Source organism: Scardinius erythrophthalmus (genome assembly GCF_964197995.2).
Source record: "Scardinius erythrophthalmus genome assembly, chromosome: 3".
NCBI classification, from domain to species: domain Eukaryota; kingdom Metazoa; phylum Chordata; class Actinopteri; order Cypriniformes; family Leuciscidae; genus Scardinius; species Scardinius erythrophthalmus.
Window position 1 is genome coordinate 11,487,333 of NC_138223.1, and position 27,122 is coordinate 11,514,454.

General features: G+C 34.8%; 2 protein-coding genes across 3 annotated transcripts; one reads left to right on the top strand and one right to left on the bottom strand.

Moving 5' to 3' along the window:
* Positions 1–866: 866 nt before the first annotated feature.
* Positions 867–16,166, bottom strand: mgarpb (mitochondria localized glutamic acid rich protein b). The gene is made up of 7 exons (XM_081361304.1): positions 15,963–16,166; positions 10,289–10,392; positions 10,107–10,179; positions 7,583–7,867; positions 3,593–4,288; positions 3,375–3,451; positions 867–1,101 (listed from the first exon to the last, which is right to left on the bottom strand). Exons 1-6 carry the CDS (start codon positions 16,102–16,104, stop codon positions 3,408–3,410), a joined length of 1,344 nt encoding a protein of 447 aa, XP_081217430.1. The 5' UTR covers positions 16,105–16,166; the 3' UTR covers positions 867–1,101; positions 3,375–3,407.
* Positions 16,167–16,804: 638 nt separating this feature from the next.
* Positions 16,805–26,735, top strand: hpf1 (histone PARylation factor 1). Of its 2 annotated transcripts, none has more exons than XM_081360386.1 (8): positions 16,805–16,927; positions 17,495–17,669; positions 18,038–18,218; positions 20,470–20,568; positions 20,819–20,969; positions 23,944–24,031; positions 24,293–24,465; positions 25,665–26,735. In XM_081360386.1, exons 1-8 carry the CDS (start codon positions 16,886–16,888, stop codon positions 25,797–25,799), a joined length of 1,044 nt encoding a protein of 347 aa, XP_081216512.1. In that variant the 5' UTR covers positions 16,805–16,885; the 3' UTR covers positions 25,800–26,735. The 2 variants fall into 2 exon arrangements, with proteins under 2 accessions (XP_081216512.1, XP_081216513.1); XM_081360387.1 differs by lacking the exon at positions 16,805–16,927 and adding an exon at positions 16,964–17,252 and having other exon boundaries at positions 25,665–26,641.
* Positions 26,736–27,122: the final 387 nt, after the last annotated feature.

Sequence of the window (27,122 nt, forward strand, 5' to 3'; positions counted from 1 at the left end):
CATAATATCTTGACAAATGTCTGTTTTATATTATATAGGCATATATTTATTATTAATTAGCACCTTATTTAAAAAGGTTTTATTGTTATGTTATTGTTCATTTTCTTGTCATTACTTTTTTTCGTGCATAATGCTTTGGAAATATTCTATGTAAACGTAACCAAGCCAATAAAGTATTTTATTAGAGTTAAGCTTCAAAAGGAAAAGTAGACATCCCTTTCACAATTTGGTAAAATAATACTAATAAAACAGGAACGTTTTTATGGTAATAAAACCCTCAAACCTGTAGAATAAATGTAGGCCTATATTTGGACCGGAAAACGAAAGTAAAAGTCACTGTAAATGGGAATTTAAAAAAGGAACAGACTGCCATACATTCTAAAGCAATAGTGAAACACTTCAAACGTAATGATTCCACATTTTGCCATTTTGTCAGAAACTGGTAAAATGCAGATGTTACTAGGGGATGTTGTAGGCAAAATTAATAGCCTATAATCATCATAGGAGAAAAACATAAATGTATGGTCTACAACTGAAACAACATATAACCTAAATATATGTAGCGCCCTCTGCTGTTTGACTTCTGATGTAACTTAATACTGACAAAACCAAAATTTGATTGGTATTCTACATTAGGCTATAATTCATATGAAGATATTTTATGTGGGGAAAGGTGATTTATATCATTAGGTGTAGCTATACAGAACATTCACATAATAGTCTATTTAAAAAAAATGTTAATTGAAAATATATGGTTTTAAATTATGTTTCCAGCAGTGATGTTGTGTGATCATTGAATGTCTGTATTTGTTTATCTTTTCATTATTTCACCACTGTACAGTGAATGATTGAAAGATAGATCGAGTAGATATATGCCTGTTCTTTATTTCAAAGAGACAAGTCTAATATTTATAAAAACTGCATATAATAATTATACAACGATGAAGTATACACTGTATCACAGCTGTCAATATTTGAAAAGTTTTAATCAGTTTTCCAAAATACATTGATTCGAGAAACGAAAGGAGGAACAACACAAGCTTATGAGAACCTCTGGCGGTGAAATATGGGAGTGGATGTGACAAATACAGCACTGATTATCTGAAAAAGAGAGAAAAGAAAACATGACTTCAGACTCATTGAACAAGCAAATCTGTATGAAATATTGTATTTTGAAAGTATATATTTGCTTATAGGTAAGCCAGAGGAACTGTGCATATTTATTTTATAATAACATTTTTATTTCTAAATCAACTATTCTATTTAAAATAGTTTTGACAATTTAGTTGAATAATTGAATAACCAAATAAGAATCCCATAAAAGAGATTAATTTGAAAGGTACTTTATTCTATGACTAATATACATATTTAATTGAACATAATTTTAATTGAAGATAATGAAGATACACTCAGAAAAAAAGGTACAAAAGCTGTCACTGGGACAGTACCCTTCAAAATGGTTCTAATATGTACCATTTAGGTACTAATATGTCCACGTTTGGTACCAATATGTACCTATGAGGGACTTATATGCACTCTTTAGGTATAAAGGTGTACCTTTTGAAAAGGTACCGCCGCAGTGACAGTTTTGGACCTTTTTTTCTGAGAGTGTAATAGCAACACTATGAATTTAAATTGAATTCATTGAATTAACTCAATTAGCCTACAGGCTTTAAAGGGATAGTTCACCCAAAAATGAAAATTCTGTCAGTAATTACTCACCCTCATGTTGTTCCAACCCCGTAAGACCTTCGTTCATCTTCGGAACACAATTTAAGATATTTTTGATTAAATCTGAGCGCTGTCTCACACCTCCATAGACTTCTAAGGGACTGAAACTTGCTGGCCCAGAAAAGTTATTAAAGAGATCGTGATTATAGTCCAAGTGACCACAGTGGCTTAATCTTAAGTTTATAAAGCGACGAGAATACTTTTTGTGCGCAAAAACAAACAAAAATAACGACTTTATTCCACTTTTCATTTCCTTCTCTCTGGGCCTCAAGTGAGTTAACGTAGTGTTTTTGCACAGCGCGTCACACACATGACCAGCGTCGGGCCGTCGGCCAATAGTGAGCCTATGTGGTGACGTGCAACACAGACGCACTGCGCAAAAACACTACGTTAACTCACTTGAGGCCCAGAGAGAAGGAAATGAATAGTGGAATAAAGTCGTTATTTTTGTTTGTTTTAGCGCACAAAAAGTATTCTCGTCGCTTTATAAACTTAAGATTAAGCCACTGTGGTCACTTGGAATATATTAACGATCTCTTTAATAACTTTTCTGGGCCAGCAAGTTTCAGTCCCTTAGAAGTCTATGGAGGAGTGAGACAGCGCTCAGATTTAATCAAAAATATCTTAAATTGTGTTCCGAAGATGAACGAAGGTCTTACGGGGTTGGAACAACATGAGGGTGAGTAATTACTGACAGAATTTTCATTTTTGGGTGAACTATCCCTTTAATGAATAGTGAAGATGACTGAAATATACATCTAACTCAATTAACTCATTATTGAATAATAATCCAATTCATTTCAGCAAGTCTTAAATTAAATTAAAACTAATGATACGTTTAATGACATGCCACTTGGAACCTTAATTCTGAGGCTCTGATTTGATCTTTTCTTTTTAAAACAGTATTTTTTTACTCCAAAAATCTAAAAACATTATTGTGTCCACAAAAATCTCTCATTAACAAAAAACATAAAAACTTTTGATATTCATATAATATCACACAGAGTCACAGAGCTCCAGAGACACAAAATTAGATAACTTCAAAACTGTTTTGACTGACTAAATCTCACAAATATTGATATTCAGATGAAATGGCAAAATTAAGAAGAGCATAGGCATTTACTATGTGTTGAGATGAAATTTCGAGCCATCTATAATCAAGAGAAAAAATAATCTGGAGGGGTCATCGATCTCACACCCTTACAACAAGTAATTTGTAAGTTGTAACAACAAGTACGTTTTTTCATGATTTTTACAGCACTGCATGTTAAAGGAATAGTTCACTTAAAAATGAAAATACTGTCATCATTTACTCACCCTCAAGTTGTTCAAACCTGAATGAATTTCTTTCTTCTGCTGAACACAAAGGAAGATATTTAGAAGAATGTCGGTAACCAGGCAGATGATGGACCCCATTGACTTCCATATGGGTCTATGGAAGTTAATGGGGTCCATCAACTGTTTGGTTACAGACATTCTTCAAAAATATCTTCCTTTGTGTTCAGCAGAAGAAAGAAATTCATTCAGGTTTGGAACAACTTGAGGGTGAGTAAATGATGACAGAATTTTCATTTTTAAGTGAACTATTCCTTTAACTTCAACATAATGTATTCCATGTTACATATTCTGTGGGTTTCACTTGCTTGCTTTGTCGCCGGTTCTGTGCAACATTCACGTCAGGCTTGTGCCATGGTCATCGTAACATTTCCACTTTCAACAGCTGTGGAAAAAGAAGTACACGATGACTGAATGTCCAAAACTGATGTCCAGTATGTGTGGAATCTGGATTGCTACATCAGAATACTTGTTTGGGTAACAACCTGGTCTAAAGAGAGTCATTCAGGTAATATAATTTTATTACCTTCCTCTGATGCTTTAACTGGTTTAGCTTCCTCCACAGAATCCAGCATAATTTCCTCAGCAAGTTCTTCTGCAGCCTCTGTTGTGGCCTGTAGTGCTTCCTCCAGGTCTGTTGGTGGCGCTGTGAGGTCTGAATGTTCTGTTTCTGTCGCAGCTGGCCCATGGCATAATGTTTTATCTTCCTCTGTTTGTTGACCTACTGCCTTGACCGTCTCTGACGTCACCTCTGCAGGTCCAGAGATGGTATCATCTTCTGACAACACCACCTCAGGACTCAATGGCTCTTCCCATTCCAAAATACTCTCCATCTCTGTAACAGAGGCCTCCTCTGTTGAAGCAGGGCTTTCAGCATTCATTTCAGCCTCAACAGGGCTGTCTGCCTCAGACTTGACATGTTCATCTCCCACTTCAATAGTTTCTTCTACTGCCTGAAGCTCTGAAGGCAGTTCCTCCAGTTCTCCTCCTTCTGTTTTCAGATTGGATCTATCGATCACGGGCTCCTCAACCTCAGCTTCATCAGGCACTTCTGCTGAGGCCTCAACAACCTCCAGCCCATTGAGGATCTCCACAGAATTGTTGTCTTCAGCCAACCTCAGTGTGGCCACCAGGTGCTGATCTCCAACTGAAGCAGCTGCAATCTCCCCTGTAGATCCAGCCAGGATTTTCACAGCGCTCAGTAGATCAGACATCGGGATAACTGCAACAAGATTAGTTTATAACAGAAATATATAGGTAAATATGCAATAAGTAGGCATCAAGTTGAATCTGGACTATTTTATTTTTGTCTGAATTTGAGGGAAATTCTGAAGAATCCTTTGGAATGTATACATCAGGCTTATCATCAGTAACTAAAACTAAAACCATAAATATATATATCTATGTGTGTGTGTTTGTACAAAAATGTACAAAAAACTAAAACTTAAAACTAAAACCTAATAAAAACTAGACATATTATAACAAGAATATATATATTTTTTTTATAAAAACACAAAATTTAAACAAAATTTAAAACAAAAAAATATATAATAATTGAATCAAATTCAAGTATTTACAAAATCTGTATATCATTTATTATAAAATAGCACTGATTTACATTTATGCATTCAGCGGAAACTTTTTTTAGAGCGACTTACAAAAGAGGAACATAAGCAATTTAAACAGTGACATGTATTTAAAAATAAATAAATTTTCAATGTTTTTTTTCCCGATTCGTTGGTTGATTCAAGGTAAGTATTAAAATTTTTAAGACTTCTGAAGGCTTGTATGTTCTTAACCTAACTTAAAAACTTGTAAAAACCCTACAATAACAAGTTAATGAGGGTATTATATTATTAGATTATATTACAGTAAAATAACATGGAAAACGTTACAAAAGTGAGGTCAAAATCTTCCCACACAAGGTTTTGCTATATCAAGCTCATTAGATCTTCCATTTGACAGTTTCTCAGAATATTTCATTTGGATGGAAACATGTGTTTAACGATTTATTTTAAAATTTATATCTAATATGTCCTCATGTTCAAGTCCTTGAATTTTGTTTGCAGGTGGCTATACAATATTTCTACAATATATAGTTTAACCCAGAGCAGCAGGGGGCAGCTGAGTGCTTTTGGCTGAAGAGCACACACATGAATGGAAAGATTGTGCAATCTTCAAAGCTGGATTTAAAGGTGGTAGGAAATCTCCTTAAAACGCCATAAGTGGCATAAATCTCTAAGATGATTAAATAATCAACACACATAAAAGAGATTGACCCAGATTAAATGTAAGAGATGCCTAAAGCGTCATCGAATAAAGTCATTATAATCAAGCCATTTTGAAAACATTTGTGTCAAGTATGCATACAGTAGTCTTTAGGAGGAACAATCGGGATGCATTTGCCAAAATGAGGAAGTGGGTTTAATCTGTATTTACAGGACTGTGAAAAAATGTAAAGCATGCAGATGTTCTAAACTATAAGCAAAGCATCCTGATTGAAAACACAATAGGAGCTATTCTACTAATGTACACAACATACAGAAATACAAAATATAATGTAAATTACAGCATAGAAAAAAGTATTATGATTTGTTCATTATTTTATTTTATTTAAAGGGATAAAAAAAATGCATGGAATAATGGCACTGAATTCAGACTCCAAAATTAATAATATTTTTTAAGCACTTTATTTAGGGAATACAAATATTTTGTCAATTTTAAAAACTACAGTCAACATAAATTCTGAGTTGGTTGAGCCTAATTTCCAAAAACAGCATTGAGAATAAGAGCAAATGTCTCTAGCGTCAAGTATTATGACGTGTAAGTGACACTGGAACAATGTTTCCTTATGATATTTCACATTTTAACCCTCTGGTGCTCTTCAGTCATTATTGACTGAAAGTTTTACGTTTGTTTTTTTTTTTTTTTAATTTTTTACTGCATCAGAATGGTATGAGGAAATGTGGTAATGTTTTGGCACTTCCTATGTGAACACGCAGACACACACACACACGATTCAAAAAGGTTAAATGGTCCTGAGAAGAAAAAAAAAAAAGTCACACTTGTATTCCTTGCGGAATACAAAAATGACCACATGGGAAATTAATTTTATCTAGTGGAAGTGTTTGGTACTGCACCCAAACAAAACCTCAAATTTGGAACACAATTTGTTTAGATTTCTGGCCTTGATTTTCTCACAGTTTTAGAGTAAAACATGTTTTGGAAAATATATATAGCATTTTTCATAACAATAAACGTAAACATTTTTTTTTTACTTTTTCACTTCAGCAATAATCTGCCAAGTGTCTTCTTTAAAAAGAGACCAAACTTAAGTCTGTGCTTCAAAGCATTCAAGATTTGTGATGGTTTAAATTGGAAATTTTATTTTCAGGTCTATTCTCAAAAAGTGAATACATGGATTATTTATAACTACTGCATAAACATAATTTAGTACCATAAAATCAGCTAAAAATACAAAATAGTAGATAAGCACCAGAGGGTTAAGAGATATTCACAGAGATGATTAACTGTTCGGTAATAGGCACAGGGGTTTGCTTCCATCCCAAAAGCTGAGAGAAGTCAGTATTCACATGTGGAAAAACAAGGATAAAACATAAAAGATCTCCCTTGAAGACAGAATTGCTTATAAGACCATGGTGGTTTGGAATGCATGTATAGAAAGACTTCAAAGTAGGTCAGACACGTTTAAAATTTGGCCACGCCCCACAGAAAGTCGGTAAAGGTTTTCTGGGAAATTAAGTGTGTTTATATACACATGTAATTTATATACACATACATACAATATACACTGTAAGTGTAAGTGTAAAAAAAAAAGTATATATTTTATATGTGTATATATATATATATATATATATATATATATATATATATATATATATGTATGTATGTATGTATGTATGTATGTATGTATGTATGTATGTATGTATGTATGTATATGCATGTATATTTTACTCAATTCAAAACTATCAACTGGACTGGAATCTGAATGAATCACAACTGAAAAAATTTTCGCATGTTTTCGTCGTCAAAAAACAACAACAACAACCTTGTCAATATGAGTTATTTAAGACAAATGTCTCCCTGCACACGCATGAGTGAGGGTATGTCATGCATGGCAACACAAGTATTATAGCAGGCACAACCACTGGTTGTGAAGGAGGTGAGGTTAAAAACACAGATGTGATATACATATAAAATTTTCAAGTGTCAAAACACAGACTGGAATAATAAAAAGGCCACTTGCAATTTAAGTAAATGGTTTTTGTACAGCCTCAACCTCTCCTCCTCACCGTAAATGTGGGATTAGAACCCTCTCACAAGTTGAAAAAGGACACTTCTTTCTGCTCAGAGGACAATCGGATAAAAGGAGCACAACAGAGGGAGTCTCTACAACTTAATGGAGCGTTCCAAGTGGGGTTGGGAAGATTCACATCGGGGTTTACATCTAGACTGCTCAGTATTCAGGCTGCTTCCTCAACAGAAGATGCCTCACCAGTTGCCTCTGCAATAGGAGTCGCAGTCTCAGCGGCAACATCCTCAACAACAGGTGCAGTTGGTTCCTCGGCCGCGGCTGCTACTGCCTGTGCAATGGCGGTTTCTGCCTCAACCTCCATTGCTGCATCCACATGTTCTGGGATCTCTTCAGCCTCCGCATCAACCACTTCTACGACGAGTTCTGCTGCTGTGGCCTCAACTACAATACTGGTGTTCTCAGCAACTGCGGTTTCCACAATCGCAGCTGCTTCTTCTACTGCGGCCAAGGTGGCCACTGCTCCTACTTGGAATACATTAAAAGGCAAAATGATCCAAAGAAAATCCATGATCAATTGTGATTAAGAAGATAAAGCAGACTTAGCAAAAGTGTTCTTATACTAAATGAAGAGGGTTAGCTTCAAAAGGTTTTTCATTAATTCCATCTGTCATTAAAGGGATAGTTCACCCAAAAATTCTGTCATCATTTACTCACTCTCAAGTTGTTTCAAACCTGTATGAATTGCTTTCTTCTGATGAACACAAAAGAATATATTTTGCAGAATGACAGTAACCAAAGAGTTGATGGGCCACATTGACTTCAGTAGTATATATTATTTTTATTTATTTTTTATTTTTCATACTGTGGAAGTCAATGGGTTCCATCAACTGTTTGGTTACAAATATTCTTAAAAGTATCTTCTTTTGTGTTCAGCAGAAGAAAAAAAAACAGGTTTGGAACAACTTGAAGAATCGACATTTTTTTGGTGAAATATACCTTTAATAGAACAACATTAGAGATTACGAGAACAGGACGATGCACAGCGGAAACCATTCATTAAGATTAGCAGCAGGCTCAACCCACTTTGAGTCTAAACTCTTAGAGTTAGCATTAGAAACTTTATTGGGAGATTAAAGTGAACCATACTTGCCAAATACCTCAGAATAGGTTTTGATTTGATTATAAAGAACCTGCATGGATGCTTGATTGGCTCAAGATAATGCAGACCCATCACCAAGCAAACATCAAACAAATAAATGCAAGATGAAGGATTGGTTCACCCAAAAATGTAAATTTTGCAGTATTTATTTTCTTTCTTCCATGGATCAAAATAAAAGGAAGAAAGTATGAAGACGGTGGTGGTCAGTCTTTTCTATTCAATTGCAATGAATGGGAAATGGATCTTTCAAGCTCCATGAAGGACACAGAAGTACCATAAAATAATGAAAAAAGTAGTATACAACTAATGCGCTCTATTCTAATTGTTTCTGAAGACATACAATGTGACAAAATACAAAGAAGTTATATGTATAATAAAGTAAAATGAGCTATATGATTTTATTATATTCATTCAAGTAAGAATATAAGATTCTATACAATTATATGGGCTTGGAATAACATTTTCGGTGAACTATTCGGCTAATAAACGGCTATTATAAGTGATATCATGAAATCAGATTTATGTTGAACATATTACCGTTCGAAAGTTTGGGGTCAATGAAAAAAAAAGTCTCTTAAGCTCACCAAGGCTGCATTTATTTAAAAAACAAAACAAAAAAACTGTATTGTATATTAAACATAGTAATATTGTGAAATATTATTACAATTTAAAATGATTGTTTTCTATTTTAATATATTTTAAAATGCAATTTATTCCTGTGATCACAAAGCTGAATATTTAGCATTTATTAGTCTTCAGTGTTACACAATCCTTCAAAAAAATTCCAGGATTCTTTGATGAATAGAAAGTTCAAAAGAACATAATTTATTTGAACTAGAAATTATTTGTTATCGCTATTTTTTACGTCTTTAGTGTCACTTTTGATCAATGTATTGCATCTTTGCTGAATAAAAGTAAACATGTATTGACCCAAAAGTTTTGAGTTAATATAATAATATAAAAGCATTTTACTAAGCTCTAAGTTCACTTTAGTGTCATCAATCATGCTTACTTTAAAGTGCCTTAACTTAAACTGTTTGCTAATGCCAAAACAAGTTTTGCAACTAATTTTGGAAAGTGCTTGTGAGATATGTGAAACCTGTTGCTGCAGGCAAAAAAAAAGTAAAAGAAGAAAGACCAAAATTTATAGAAAAGTTGTTATTGACTACTGACTGAGTGCATTTAAAAAAAAAACAGACATGCTGTTAAGACAGGCTATATTTATACTCACCTTCCTCACCTAATGGGAGAACAAAAAGTAAGGTGGTTAACAGCACGCAAGCAAGAGAAGTAAACAAGTGAAATCTGCTCTAAATGTAGCTAGCTTAGTTGGCTGCTGGGTAACTGCAGAAAGAGGATCACGCCTGAGGAACTGCAGAAACACACACATACCAGAACAGGCCTGACTCGCAGCACCCATCAATTCAGTGAAGCCAGGAATAAAGAACTCTGAATGGGAATCTAATCCCAACTGTCTGTGTAAATTATTCCGCTTTACTGATGATGAAAGATTAACTAACAGGCAAACTGAAAACAGGTATACATCAGCAAAAACAAAACCACTACAGCAAAAAAAAAAAAAAAATACATAATTAAAAATCTTACTTTTTGGTCTGGCCTCGAGTTGAGCGATTCTTTCATTATATCTTGCACTGTCAGAGTTTATTGTCTTATAAGCCTGTAGGAGGAAAAGGGGGTGAAAAAGCATAAATGGATGCTATTATTATTATTATTATTAACACTTCCAAAGTTTTCTAAAACAGGATGAAAGAAGTAAAAATGCATACATAAACCAGAGCAGCAGTAAGTGAGCTTCCACCAATCAACATGTAAGCCATGTTTGTCCCGGACGCCGGAAGCCCGAAGGACATCTGTCGTATAGGGAATACAGCTATTGAAAGATAAAGAGAAAAACGCATCACATAAAAACGTATGAAGCATTTTTGAGGCTAGCTGAATCTGTTTTCCTTCACCATCCATCAATCAAATGTTAAAATATGAAAATCCATTACAATGTTTTATTATTATTACCCCTAGAAAGCCTACTGTGTTATATTTCTACAGCCTCTAAATTATCAACATGAGACTGAGTACTGAGTATCAAACCATTTCAATATTTATTATGTAAAAATGTATTTATATAAATTGTTAAAAAATGTATACTGTCCCTCAGTTGTGATGTCATTTCAATCATTTGTGGAACAAAAGAGTGCAACAGTGGGGTTCTGAAAGTAAAAACTAATTTTCATTTTTTTCATAGGAAAACTGATTTTGAATGATAACTTTAAAGACAGACAAACTGTGATCAATGAGGTTGACCTATATACATGATATTTGTCTCAGCCCGCATTATTGTTTTTTTTTTTTTTTTTAAGTCAATGTGAACCAAAAGTTGGGACCAACTTTGAAGCACTGTGAATTAGTATCTGGGTCAATGGCTGCATCCGAAATCACATACTCTCTTGATAATACTTATTTTGAATAAGTAATTACTTTACAACTGCTAAGAAAAGTGCATTCATAGTTATGTAGCCCCGCCTCTTTTCAGCGCTGCGCTCGTTGTCTTTTGACTTCCGGTCTGTATTTTCACAGCGATCTTGCGTATTTATGAATGAACGGCTCGTTTTAAAATCTTCCCAGTCTACTGACATTTGTTAAGACATCTGCTTAAACATTACAATCCTCATGATAACTTTCTCGTTAACTTTATAAGTAAATCCACTTCAAAATCGAATTACTCCTGGCAAGGCCGTAACCAGGGTTTGAAAATTAGTGAGGTCCGAGGTGAGGTGCAGGGCCGGATTAAGAATTCAGAGGCCCCTGGGCACAATCAATGTCTTGTAGGCCCCCCCTTAGGCAGGCCTAATGTATAGTTTGTCCAAGGACATTTTAATTTTGCATTAAGAGTTTTAGTTTACTGACTTAAAAGGAACTTTGTTGTACTATGCTGGAGTAAAGTTCATAAATGATAGATCTTTCCCATATAGGATTTTGTAAAACTATGTTGGGTAAACCTCTGTCCCTCTAGGGGGGTTCGGGGGCATGCTCCCCCGCAAGAAAATTTTGTACATTTTAAGGTTAAATGCATCAATCTGGTGCTCTTTGAGAGCTCAAAATTAAGAGCTTCAACGGGCTTCAACCCATGAACTGTGCACAAATAAAAAACATTGACTTGTACCTGGACATTAAAGGGGGCTCAAACATATTTTTTAGTTATGATATGGAGTTTCAGTCTACATTACATTATAACTGGTGTTTTAGTATGCCAAACAATTAGTATAATAATATAATAATGATTTCTATAATTATTCCTATGACATAAAATCCATATAGCCTAATAAATGAAAATGAATATTTCAAAAGTATATTTTACATTACACTATAGGAAAATTACAATACTTTTGTCCTAATGTCTTCACTTGCAAGAAATAAACCCTTTGATCGCGTGAGCAAAGTGCGCACTTTTCTTTAAATCACGCAGCACAAACATAATGCCTATATAGGATACTTAAAGTCTTGTGCTGTTTTATAAAGCACAAAACCATATCACGGTTTCGATATTAGTTCGTTGGCAAAATATAACGCTAGAGACCTTTATGTTAGGCTATACATTTTACATCTCATGTGTATTGGGAAAAGGGAGAAGAGGGAGAAGAGCGAGTTCGGCAAAAGGCGGATTCGAACTAGAGGCTGACATTTTTTCGGGAATCCCACGGGTCACGGGATTCCCGTGGGATTCCTGCAGGATGGGAGTCATCTTTGCTATTAATCACGGGATTTGGACGGTACAGGATAAATGGTTAACGGGAGCAGACGGGAGCGGGAATCAACCAATAGCAAAGACGACAAAAAAAAAAAAAAAGTAAATGCACCATTTTGTAGTTTCCTTTTAACCTGTTAAGCCTCACCAGTGCGTCGGCGCACTGAAGCGTTTTTTTTATTTTATTTATTTAGTTCAAAGTTACTATCAGATTTAATGTTATACATTGACAAACTATAGGCTACATCATTAAAAAGATATAATACTCAAGTTTCAGTATTTGACCACTATTGTATTCTGAGAAACTTATAGTGACAGTTATTTCTTAATTTGTGTCAGGAGTTATGAAATGAAAAAAATGCGTCGATACCTTTAATATGAATTATGCGCGTCAGCCGCTTTCATTCACAAAAAAACCTCCCGTGCTGTCGTCATGACAGCGATACACAAAATAACGTCCCTCAGGGCTTTAGCTCAAAAATGTGCAGATTTTGAGAAATATTGATAGATTCTCATAGATTTACATCAGATTTCTATTGACAGGAATAATATTTATTGAATTTATACCCATAATTGGACTCATTATGCAAGAGCATAATTGATGAAAATCGTTAACATGTAATTAAAAAAAACTATAAATGTAAACTATAAATGTATTGTTTACTCAACAATAAATGAGAAAAAGGCAGCTTTATGTGCTGTTTGGGTTTATTAAACTATTGTAGACATGGTGTGAACTATGTACTGTTTTTCTTTTATTTGCTGTCTTACATTTTCTGGAGAAAATCTAGAAACGGGCTCAGCAGCTGGTCTAAAACAGTATGGAGAGCAGATTAAATCAAATTATGTATTAACTAAACACTAATTGAAGAAAAAAATATATGGGAGCGGTACAGGAGCGGGAGTCAGTTTAAACAGGAGCGGGATGGGAGTGGGAGTCAATTTACCAGGAGCGGGATGGGATGGGATTGTTTTTAAAACTTTGGTCTGGGAGTGGGACGGGACAAGATTTCTTTCTATGGGAGTGGGACGGGACAGGAGTGAAAATCCACTCCCGTGTCATCCTCTAATTCGAACTCGAGTCGAACGCGTCAAAAGCTACTTAGTTTCAAGCACCTCACGCACGCCCAACGACCCGTGCAACTGTAGCTATTTAGTTGTGGGTGCCTTTTTTGCTAAAAAGACAGGCACTTAGTGCAAATTATACGCGCCATTATCGGAAATGTAAAAGAAAAAAAAGTTTATTGGCACTTTTTGGTCATTTCATGACTTTCAAATTGACATCAACTACGATGCTGTTGCATCATGCTTGTAGTTTCTTTTGCGCTTTATTTATAAATTATAATAAAGTGACATAAAGCGCTCTGCCGCATTTTTTACAGTCTATGCTCACAACACGCTCTCAAGCCCCGTTCACTGATCTACCTTCTCGCAGCGACATAAATTGCAAACACACATATGACGCGGTTTAAACGGCTAATTAATCATTCAGAGAGCTTGAAATTTTATTTTTGAATATAAAAAAATGACCGAGGTCCGGACCTCGGTGACCTCATAGCTGGCTACGGCCATGACTCCTGGACAGAAATCCCATAGAAATTTCAAATATACAGAGCGACTGCAAAAACGGAAGTTCAAAGACAATATTCTAAAGATGGCGGTGCCCTCGTTTCTCTGGCGCATAAGGTCTATGAATCTGTGTAGTATGATAGAATGTAATGTAATCGCCATGTTGCCCTTATGAAGTTAAGTCTTGTAGGCTACCTTTGTCTTTTTGTCCGATTACAAAAACCTTTTTGCTTCAAATCAAAGTTTGTTGTATTGTGATTCACTGTGTAGCTGATTGTTTTGGTTCATATTGCAGCTAACTCTTTAAAATCCCTATGGGAAAAAAAGAACAGAAAAAATACTTCTGGAACCGGTGCTGCTGAACAAGGCGGCGGGCACTGATGCACTGTTTGCGTCACTTATCAACTTAAGTGGATGAGTTTGATGAGTGGAAATTTTAAGTAGCTTGCAAAGTTACAGGGGACCAGGCAAACCTGATACAGCAAGCATGCGTTTCGGGCTTTTGTGTTTGTGCATTCATTTAGGCAAACACACATCCTCTGTGTAGCTGCAGTGAAGCAGCAGAAGGGAACACAATGTCCCACTGTAAAACTGCCCCTCCTAGCCTCTCTCTAGAGCAACATTTAATCCCACAGGAGCACATGCAGCGGACATGCAGCGTCTGTGCAAAACTACAGTGTCACAAAATCCAGATCCAAGATCTGGACTTTAAATAGTTCCATTAAGTCCAATAGAACGAAGCATGAATTTCAGGAACGACTGCAATAATAAGGTGTCTGTCTGCACCAAGGTGTCCTGTGCCTCATTTAATCTCATTTACGGCTGCGTCAACACACTGTTAAGGTGAAGGTAGACCAGCAGGTGTCCAGGACAATGTGTGCAGTCATGCTCTCTGAAAACAGTGAAAGCTGTATACATAAACACTGGTATAAATTTAACCCCATTGGGGTGGAGACGGCAGGCATGTCAACGTGCAGAACCCTAGGCAAATTCATTTTGGCAGAGAGCCCTGCATAGGGCCCTCTTCAAATATTTGGGTGGTTTTAGGAAATCCCTGAACAGATTTTGTGAATACAAAAGTTAAATCATGCACAAAATGCTGAGTCAGCAGAAAACCCGATTAGCCCGGCCCCTCAAAGTTAAAGTGGCCAGAAGATCTTTATATTTGAAAACAATAATGAAGGCGCATGCAGTTCAAACTGAGTGAATCCTTTGACAGGAAATTAAATTTAAACAGATCAAACCCAGCTATTTCCCACAGATGCACTGGAGCAGGAGAGGGTTTATGTCGCTGTTATCTGTTATGGAAAACTCTGCATTAAAAACAAACTCAAACATTTTGAAATGAAACATTGTCCATTAAAAAAAAAGTCTTGAACTCACTGTAAACATTTCATATCATTTAACTTATCACAACAATCTCTATATCTTAACTCATATTTCTACATCTGTAATTTCATTTAAAGTGTTTAATAAAGAAAAGCAGCAATTAAAATGGGAGTTTCCAGTTTGGGTTGATTTCCTTTGGAATGCAGGGTGCTGCACAAATAATATATTCATTCCCATGTTCTTACAAATCATTATGTAAATATGTGCAATAGCCTAAATATTAATGATACCATATAAAACATTGCATTACAATACAAATCATAAAAATAAGCACAACAGAACAAATAATATTCTAAACATTGTAGGCTCATACAAACCGATAAATCAAAGAAGAAAAAACACTACAATAAACAGATAAAACTTTGGAATATTTGAAGGAAGTCATATTTTGATATGATTTATGAAATCCCTATAAACAGACATGAAGTTGTATTTTTTATATTTTAGGCATACTTGAATTTTATGAGCATATCTCATTTGTTACATAACACAAACATCAGAACTCAATGTTCTGGATTGGGGTAAAAGTCGTAAACCACTGACACACGCGCACACACACACACACACACACACACACACACACACACACACCCTTAAAAGGTACGATGACTTTTTCAAATTTTCAACTTCATATTTTATAGTTTATGCATATTTTGTAACAACTCTCTTTTAGATTGTGAAGTGTAGGCTGGTATTCGATATGGATTGGATGATGTACCCATTGTAAACGGATGTTTTCTTACCATTGCTGAGTAAAGGAGTGAGGGATTTGCGTGCCAGAGGTGCAAGTCTTTGCCAAGCCGCTCTGCAGAACATTATTATTCCTGCTGTGAACCAAGAATCTGACTTACTGACAGATTTACTCTCCACAAGCCTGTCTCTCATCCTTTTAAACTCCCACTGTCACCTCCTTCTGTGTCACGTCATGCATAATGTGCACGTGGTCCAGGAATACTTCCAAAACTGGATTAATATAGAATTAACAAAAAACTTAAACTACTGATTATATTGCATTATATATTTTTTTTAATATAAATAAAAATATTTTTTAATTTGTATTGGCCTACTTCTCTGTTGACATTGTATTATTGTTATTTCATGTTTCCCAGTTAACGATTTGTGGTTCCCAGAACGTTCATGTTATGATTATGTGTGAATATAATATAATCTAAATTTGAATTCTAGTCTAAATCTTAAGAAAGACATATTTGTCAAACTTTAATATAAATTAAGCTCATACAAACTGAGGTCATGTCATACAGCTGACAACTCTAATTCATAGTAGCCATGATGTTATTTTAAAATATTGTCTTGAAACTTCAATTTCAGTTTCACTTCTGACATGCATGTCATTAGTCATCATAATTCAAATTATTCAAATAAACAAGCATATTAGCGTTTTGTTGCAAATGAATAAATAATACCCTGCTCGTGTTGTGCGAAAATACAATCGCTTGTATGAAAAAGAAAAATAGACAAAAACATAATTTCCGTTTGTGCATGTTCAGTAGTTTTTCTTATTCATTAGGGAATTTAAAAAAACATATATGCGCATGATAACAGTCACTACTTTTATTTTGAAATCTCTACCGGATGTTCAGAAGTTCAGAACTACTGGTTGTAGCGGCGCTTTGAGGAGAGAGACTGCGGGAAAAAAACAGCAGGCATGGCGGGGCGCGGGAAAAGAAAACCCAGGTTTTCGCCACAGGTACTTCATATAATCTTCACCATTTCGAGTAACTTAGTTAGAGTACAGTGTTCAGGTATCCTTTTACGCTGAGTTTATTCTGAGAGTTAATGGGGTGCTCGTTTCGTTTGTGAAAGATTGTGAGTCATATAGATTGAGCATCCACTAACGTTACACTTAAGTTATTTTGTTTGTACATTCAATCCATATAGTTAGTGCTAGTGAATATGTAAGTAATCACTATGTGAATCTGTTCGTGTCTTCAGCGTTCATTAGCTGCAGTCTGTTGCAAAGACCCAAAATAATGTGTTAGTAGTATCATCACATCAGTTGCTAAGCAATTTATGTAAGTTATGCAATGCATCATCTGGCATTAGTTTATTGTGACAATTTAAAAGTGTCCCTTCGATTGTAATGACCTCTATTAATATTAATCTGCACCTTGCACATGTGTTTTCTTAGCTTAACTATTCTGTACTGGACTGAGTGTTTCTTCATAGAAAAGTTATCGTCCTATAGTTTTTATAATTTTATTACTGAAATGATCATTTCTGCCAATACAAAGTATTCAAATGTTGCCTGTTCCAGACAGAAACACCAAATGGCGAGGTGAAAAAACCAAAAGAAGGGCAAAGGGATGAGAAGACTGTTGTTGCAGGAGAAATGAGAGAAGAAGTGGAAAGATTGTACAAGCTAAGCATGCCTGACGATTTTTTCCAGTTTTGGGAATTTTGCAAGAATCTTCGTGCTGACTGTCCACAAGGTATCTGCGTTATATTGATGGTTCTACATCCGTATCATCACTATTATCATACACCCTTAAAAATAAAGGTTCTAAAAGGTTTTTTGTAGCAATGCAATAAAAGAACCATTTTAGTGTGATGAATATTTTAAAATTCTAAAGAATCTTTTCCCACTATAAAGAACATTTTGTACAAAAGGTTCTATGGAATTTAAAGGTTCTGTTTGGAACCATCAATGCTAATAAAGAACCTTTATATTTTAGAGTATATGCATCTTCAAATTGATTAAAAATATGTTGATTAAAATGAATATTATTACAGTTATGTGATTTACATGTATTGTTGCAGTGATGTTTAATCGTTGCATGTGTTTTTGTGTGCTTTACAGATGCCCTAAAGGAAACACTTGGGCTTCAGCTAGTTGGCCCTTTTGATATCCTGTCCAAAAAACACAAATCTTCCTCTCAACCCAACTTTCATCTTCATTGGCGCCATTTTTATGATCCCCCAGAGTTCCAGACAATCATACTGGGCAACGTAGACACCCAACACCACATGGGCTACTTCAGGTGACTATTTACCTGTGAACAGTGCTTACAAATTGTGACCTGATCCAGCAAAATGAGTCACAGTGACCCAAATGTCAAAATTGAGATTTTGGTATTAATGGAAAGAGGAGACCATAAGCTTTCAAATGATATCCTAGTCAAAGTCATACCTTGAATGGTTTGAAATATGGTCGTCTGCCCTCTTTTTCCAACTGTAAACCTGAGAAAATCGCTTTTAAAGTTTTTTGCCCGTTTTTTTGTTGATATCTTTCAAAATCCATTGCATTTAAAGGGATGAACTATTTATTGTACAGCTTAATTTGACCAAAGACATTAATATATGCTATTATGCCATGCTGAAGCTCAAATTATTTTTAAAGTTTTTATTTGAATACATAATTTCAAAGGCACTTTTACAAACATTTACTAAAATCAGAAAGATTGAACAGAGGTGCTACAGTTTTCCTTGAGAGAGGGTGTGTGTGTGTGTGTGTGTGTGTGTGTGTGTGAGAGTGTGAGAGTGTGAGAGAGAGAGACAAGGAAACAGAGAAAAAATAATGTTAGCCTATGCAATCATATCTTTGTGTAGGCTAGTTGACAATAACAGTGTAACATATTCATAACGGAGATACCAACAGTTAAATATTGGGTTAAAATAAATCAAACACATTGTAATGGATTCTCCTTGCAGATAAATACACTCACAGAATAATTGCACTCACTCACATCCATACACGATAAATACCACAGGGCTGTCACTTTCGCTGTCGCTGTCATCAGAGGATGACACGTCTCCAGATCCAAAACAATCACTGATAGCCTTAGCCACTCTTGATGACCAGCAGCAGAGCTTAGGTTAGAAGCCTCCAGTGAGTTCAACGCTTTTGGCGACTTTTTGGCGACTTTGCTCTCTTTTGACAGCGATATTTCTCAAATTAATAATATTTAATCTTTCTGAGGAGATCTGCTAGCTTGTTTACACAGAGCGCTGCGAGTCTGACAGGAGAATGGCTGGACCAATCGCGTGCCGGTCAGTCGAAACGGGGCTTCCCATTGACAAATGATCAGCGTTTGTGTACATTTCTAAGCTTTTTGATTGGTCCTATACAACGTGAAACACCATATTTGGAGAGCAGAGACAGTTTGAGGGGATTCCCGGGAAATTCTCAGAGGTGACGAGAGGATTTGAGAAAAGCATTTCGAGCGAATTTAGTAAAACTTTGTAAACTTTAATAGTCATTTAAATACCTTTACTCAATTATCTGGACTACGAAACTTTAGGAGATTATTTTTGAATGTCTGTTCTTTGAGATTTAGCAAAAAAAAAATTTTTTTTAAATCTATTATTTTCATTGTTTTTCCACATAATCGGCCCATATCTTAAAATGGAACGTTGCGACTTCCGACTCATTTCGCCAGATCGGGTCACAATTGTAGTCCGTTACTGAATACAAATTACATGGTAAGAATTGTAGTTAGTAATGTAATCTATTACATTACACATTTAAGGTAATATAATTGGATTACTTTTTGATTACTTTTAGATTACTTTTGACCTAGCTTGTTTATTGTATACATTGATTTGAATAGGATTTTTGGGAATTTTCTGGAATCTGTGTTTCCCAGAACGTTTAATATTGAGCAAGAAATAATCTTGTACCTTATTGATAAATACAAAAAGAGAGAAAAATTATTCCATTGTTGGATTAAACATTACATTATGACATGGTTTCCCAATTCTAGGGTTTTAAAATGAAAATAAAACATGAACTAAAAAAAAAACATTAAATATTTTATTTGTTTGCTAAGCAGACTCTCAATTTTCCATGTAGTTATAGTCGCACAAAACTTTTGAGAAAGGAAAATATAAAATAAAATAAAAAGAAGAATTAGGGAGAATCAATGAATTCTGAATAATTTACTGACATTTTGTGAATATTTGGTAGTCATGTAATCAATAAATAGTAATCAATAATAGTTACTGGATTCTGATTTTAACATGTAATAAAATCGAATTACAAGTATTTAATTTTTGGAATATGATTACGTAATCCATATTACATATAATCAGTTATTAACCAGCACTGCCTGTGAATGACATGTATTTTCGTAATTGGGTAAAATAATAGTTGTGAGGATTATTGCAAAAGCAAATTTTGTCACATCAAACTGCAACAACAAATTCATGGTTCTTTAACTTTAAAATATAATTTTTGCTTTTATAATAATGAGGTTTGTGTGATTCTCTAACTGTACTTATCTCCCTGTTCAGAGATCTACCGGATGCTTTACCTGTTTTTATTGGGGAGAATGAAGCCAAGAAGGGCTGTACCATCACACAGATGGGGGACAACATCTTTGCAGCAGTTCTGTAAGTGTCTTCAGTATAAAATTGAAATAGATGCTGTCATCATTTTAGGTTTAACTTTTTAAGCTTTCTTTTTTTCTCCCCATTTTTATTGAATTTTTTTTCATAAGTTTATTTTAAATTGTCCTTTGGAGTGACAAATTAATTGATCAGATTAAAATTAAAATGAGAAAATAATTATTTATTTTAAATGGGGTTTAGCATTTTTTCATATTTATGTTTGCACAATCTCTCTTTTGGCACACCAACCTAGGCTGTATTTGAAGAAGAAAAGAAAGGAGAGGGGACAACAGAAGAACGAAGCTGCTTTGGACAGGTTGGAAGAAGATTTGAAGCGAGAGGCAGAGAGGTTGGATTTGCCTCTGGAGCAGAAAACTAAAGCAATGAAACAAAGAGAGAGAAAGGTATGTGCAGAAAATGATTTGACAGAACCACATATTTGTCTCTGTAAAACTTTTGTGGAGGTAACTGCAGGGTTTCCGCGGAGTCATAAAAAGTCATAAAACGTCTTAAATTTAATAATAAGAATTTTAGGCCATAAAAAGTCATAAAAACGTCCGGATTTTCCATACAAGGTCATAAATTTAATTTAGCCACGTCATAAATTGATATGCTCGTACATTCGTTGGTTCTACCATTGCCTTTTCCCCCTGAAAATGCGCTGGCGGCATAATGTTAAATGCACAGGTTAAATGCGCCAAAAGCGGAACGCTCATTTGAAACGCGCGCCACACGGACCATTTACCCGCTCGGCTCCAAGTCCAAACGGCAGCGCAACGTGAGCTCAATAGAGCAGACGCGTTTACTCTGATCGGTCTCGGTCACAAGATCCAGTGAGAAGTGCTTGAATTCAGCGAAGAACACAAGTGTCTCAGTGATTTAAACCAGTTTAAAGGCAGATGAAACCGCGCTGACAAACAGCAGAAACTCTGCACAACGATACAGTCAAAAGGCTTTTCCGTCTACAATCTCCCATCATTTACCATGGATTTACTGTAACGTTAGCCTAGTAAAATTAACTGCACCATGTGGGATATACATATTGAATTTTAATGGAATAATGGACTAATGGAATATTTACAGTATTTAATAATGTATTTAGGCTACTGTTTTTCATACATTTCCTGAAGATACGTGCCATCAAAGTTAGGCAACACAAACCTGTTTCAAGACTTGACCCCTATTAGCACATGCAGAAACTAAGTAATTATTTTCCCAATAAAGATATTTATTTTGTTAAGGACAAATGTTTGAATGTCCTACCTCAGATTTGTGAAATGTTCACCTGTTTTAGCAAGTGGGGGAGCGCGGGGTACAACGTAACACGGGGCTAGTTGTAACACGCTTGTTTTAAATACTTTCGCACATGCTAGGATGACGAAACTTTGTGTATTTACTAGTTGCCATATCAACACTATATAGAGAAAAAATTGCGCCAAAATTAAAAAAAATTTGGAAGATATCCATAGACATTTATTAAACCATAGCAAAAGTAAATTTCTAACTTAAGTTAATTTTTCATCTCTATTTTTTGTGTTTATTTAAAATTAGACAAATCTGATATTATTTTAATCTCCAAGATGTTATTTAACAGTTGAGATAGTTCTTTAATGCTTCGCTAACTAGCAGAAGACACTAGCAGGGTTTAAATCCCAGTTGTGCAGGCGGGGCATGTTGTAACACTGCGTTACAATGTGCCCCTATTAGAAATATGCTATTATATTCTATACTTTTATTAATTTTATTGAGAAAACGTGAGAAAAGGGTGAATAAAGACTGAGAGTCAATGTTCAGAAATTACTAATTATTTATTTGTTTTGAACTATGTTGTAGCTGTGTTTTCATGTGTTCGTAGTCAAAACTCAAAAATGAGTTATATTTAATTATTAAAAATTGCCATTATTTTATATGAAAAAGTTTTTTAATTGTATTTTATTTTGAAAATATTTTAGTTTGTTTTGTATATTTTTTTATTAGATCAGATAACATTTAAGCTGTTTTATGGTCACGTTACAATGTGCCCCACACATGTTACAATGTACCCCACCTATGGGGCATGTTGTCACATTTCACTTCCATTCTTTCGGGGTATATCAAGAAAAAAGTATATACTGTATTAATAAAACAAAAACACATAATTGTACTAGACATGTGGGAAATTAATGTGGGAAAAAATAAATACTCTGAACCATAAGTAGATTTACACAAACTGAGAAAGTCAAAAAGCGTTACTTTGTGCCCCGCTCTCCCCTGTTTGTCATTATATTTTCTGACAATAAAGAGTAAAGTTAGTTTAAAACCACAATTAACGCTCTGGTTTCTACAACTTTCACTTAGAAGCAACAGTCTGCCTTTGAACTTGAAAGAAATAAAGATTTGACATTTATCGTGATAATTATCGATATTGACTAATATAAAACAATTATCGTGATAATTGTTTTTGGACATATTGCCCAGCCTTAACTGAAATCTCCTGGTCTATCACAATGGGAAAGTGTACATTTAACGAGCTATGGCTCAAAGATGGTGTGTTTAGTTGGCTCAAGCCCGTTGCAAATAATCAGTATCAAGCATATTGCACACTGCAAGAAGGCGTTGGAGCTGTCTTTAGGCATTTAAATAATACATCTTGTTACTTTCAATGAAAGTCAATAAAAACATTTTTTTAAAGGAATTTTAATGAATTTTTCGTAATTCGTGTAGGTCATAAATTTCAATCATAATGGTCATAAAAAGGTCTTAAAAAGTCTTAAATTTGACTGACCAAACCCTGCAGAAACCCTGTAACTGGCATGTTTTGACCTTTAAAGGGAGACTTTGCCCAAAAATGAAAATTTTCATCAGTTACTCACTCTCATGTCTTTCCAAACCCATAAGACTTTTGTTCGTCTTCATAAGCAAAATTAAGATATTTTACTTATCTGAGACTTTCTGCCCATCCATTGAAAGTCTATTCTCCCACAATTCTGACGGTTCAAAACGTTCATAAAGAGATTGTAAAATAAATCTATATTAATCGAGTGGTTTAATTGAAGTATTCTTTGATATATTATTGAGTGCTCTATGTATGTCCACTAATCAGTGTTTATGAATAGAAGATTTGGATTAAGCCGCTCGATTCATATGGATTTCTTCATTTACCATCTTTTAATGAACGTTTTGAAGAGTCTGAGTTTTGGTTAAATATTCTTTCAGTGGAGGGACAGAAATCTCTCAGATTTCATCAAAAATATCTTCATTTTCGTTTTGAAGATGAGCGAAAGTCATGTTTGGAACGGTATGATGGTGAGTAATTTATGACCGAAATTTTTAGGTAAACTAAATCCTTAATGTCCAACTGTTAATAACAGAAATTTCCAATCTTTTATTTTTCTGCAGGTAGTCACAAAGACATTTCATGGAGCAGGAATTGTGGTTCCAGTGGATAAAAATGATGTTGGATATAGAGAATTGCCAGAAACTGATGGTAAACCTGAAAATCTCTCTCACCCATTTTAATGATATTTTGCATTTTAGTGTTGACTAAAGGCCCCGATATACTCACGGTGAAGTTCTTTTTGTTCTTCGTGTAGGGGTAAGTGATGTATATCGGGGTCTTTACAATGGCCAGGTTGTGAAATAATGCTGCAGTTTCATTGCATCATGCAACATCAATATTACAATTTGTAATGGGAGACAAAACAATTAGAAGACTTCAGTTTACCTTCTTCATTTTGTTTACCTGTAGCAAGTCTGAAGAAGATTTGTAAAGCAATTGCGGAGGCCAAAGATGACGAGGAGAGGATGAAAGCTTTCGCCCCCGTTCAGGAAATGATCACCTTTGTTCAATTTGCCAATGATGAATGTGATTACGGCATGGGCTATGAGCTTGGGATAGATCTGTTCTGTTATGGCTCACATGTAAGATTAACACACACACAAATAATATTCAATCAAAAGTTCAACCCTAAATCTGTGCACATGTTTATATTTATTCACATTTACATTGAAGTATTTCATGTGTTTTTTGCAGTTGTCTGTGCATTATATTTTATTAGTTCTACCGCAGTTTTATCTATTCAAAATGGTAAATAATGCAAATTAATAATCGAAAATAAGTAAGGAATAATTGACGACAGGCCGTTGAATTATTAGAAAAATAATGCACACCCGAGGTGGTAATGCGGTCACGACGCGAAGCAATTCCACACGTGTAATGGCAAAATCTTGAAAAGAAATGAAGAAAGAAAATATATATATATATATATATTGTAAAAAAAACTGTTCATGACCCCTTTAATAAATGTATTTATTTATTAGTTTATTTACATTTCAATATGGACAGTGCATTAAAGGGATGGTTCACCTAAAAATGAAAATTCTGTCATTAATTACTCATCCTCATGTCGTTCCAAACCTGTAAGACCTTCGTTCATCTTCAGAACACAAATGAAGATCTTTTTGATGAAATCTGAGAGCTTTCTGTCCCTCCATTGACAGCTACACAGCTGACACTTTAAAAAGTTCATAAAGAGATTGTAAAACTAATCTATGTGAATTGAGCAGTTTAGTCCAAATTTTCTGAGGAGACACGATCGCTTTATATGATGAACAGATTGAATTTTTATTCACATATAAACAGTCATCAACTCACACATCAGGGACCGGTTGCAGACAGTGCTAAGATTAAGCCAGGATTAGGCCTTAGCGCAATTAGGGCGTTTAGCTTTTATAAACATGTCTCTTCATATGGATTCATTTTACAATCAAACTTTTTGAAGCGTCAAAGTGGTAGTTGCGTAGCTCTCAATGGAGGGACAGAAATATCTCAATTACATTTGCTTTTTAAAGATGATTGGAAGTCTTATGGGTTTGGAGTGACATTAAACATTTAACCCTTTAAGCCTAGCAGACAAATGCAGTGTTTGTGTCCAGAGAATTTTTTTAATACCTGCATAGCTGTTACCTTCAATAGCTTTTTGCTTTCAATCCAAGGCCATCTTCCAGGTGGTGTGTCCTTGCACTTTACAGACACATTAATAGCCATTTCTGACAGTTTTTTTTATGATAGAGTTTTGCTGGACAACTGACCAATTGCCTTGTTTTCCTTCTTTCGGTAGTATTTCAATAAAGTGGTACGTCAGCTGCTGCCATTGGCATACAATCTGCTGAAGAGAGGTCTGTTTGGAGAGATACTGGAGGCGCACCTTGCCAGTCGTTCCCAAGACAACCTTGACCAGCTCTCTGCTGTCTGACGTATATTGAGTGGATGATGAGCTATTCAGAATGACTTCCTGTAAATGGTGTTCGGGGTGGGGTCAGAGACAGATTACACCGCACTAAATTACGCTGTTAGGTACTGCTGCTTCATTGAATATGCTACAAAGCCCAAGAAAGGTTAGTTTCTTAAACATGAATTACTCATACTTTTAGAAAAGATGAATCGGATCATTAAATAGAAGCATTTCGCTTTGGATACATTTAATTGGTTTAACTTAATTCAAATTTGTTTTGTTTTTTAAAGGTAACTCTCAGTGTTCCCTTAAGCTTTTTTGGCTGTGCTTAAGGTTAGTCCTATATTAAAAGTGAAATCAAATTGAGTTTTCTTCAGGTTCTACATCCTGAGAGTCAAAATTTTGTGAGTAATACTGTGCCTTTCCAAACCTGATTCTCTTTCATTCACACTGTCGGTCCGGTAAACCATAGAAATGAGTTAAAGCTGCTGAGAGTTCAGTAAGTTATATGTATTATTTACGATTCTGCTTTCTGCATTGCCATTAACATATTTTGCATAACCCAGTTGCTTAAAAGCAAAAGGTCCTTAAGTTTACCAGTTTATCTGTACAGTAAGACTTAGAACTTAGCTGTGGTTTCAGATCAGTTTACGCTTATTTTTGTGAAAGCGGAACGTACTATACATAGAATAAGCAGCTGATTCTTGTTTCTGATTGTTAAAATGGTACTTTTAAGTAATCTGTACTGAGAAAATGAATTTTCAGTGTCAAGTTATTACTGTCTGTTCACCATTATAATTCCGTTATTGTCGTCCAGTACTGATCCAAAGTAGATGTTTAATAAAGTGTATATTTTTTATGTCCTATCTTTTTTTTATTGACTGCTGTGTGAAAAATGAATATATTGAATCTGTAATATATTCCATCGCTATTGTGCTTGCACTGTAAATTGTTAGTATACTAAGTATAGTTTTCAGTGTCTTTAAACTATTTGGATGCTTAAAGTGTACATTTTACAACATTTGCTACCCATATTTAGCTACTAATGCAGAGTAAAGCAGCATATTCGGTTTAGACAAAATAGAGATGGACATTTTTTGTAATGCTGAGCAGATAATTTTATTTAGATGAAATGTGAAGACTAACCACCCCCCTCTTAAAAAAAAGATTTAGCTTTATCTATCTATCTTTCTATCTATCTACTCGCCCATCATCCTAAAATTCTGTTAAATTTACAGTAATCAATTACCATAATTTAGATGTACAAATACATTAATAACCAAAGCAATACACCATAGCCAAAATTCATATTAATTCATATTTCCTTTGTGTGTTTTATTCTCA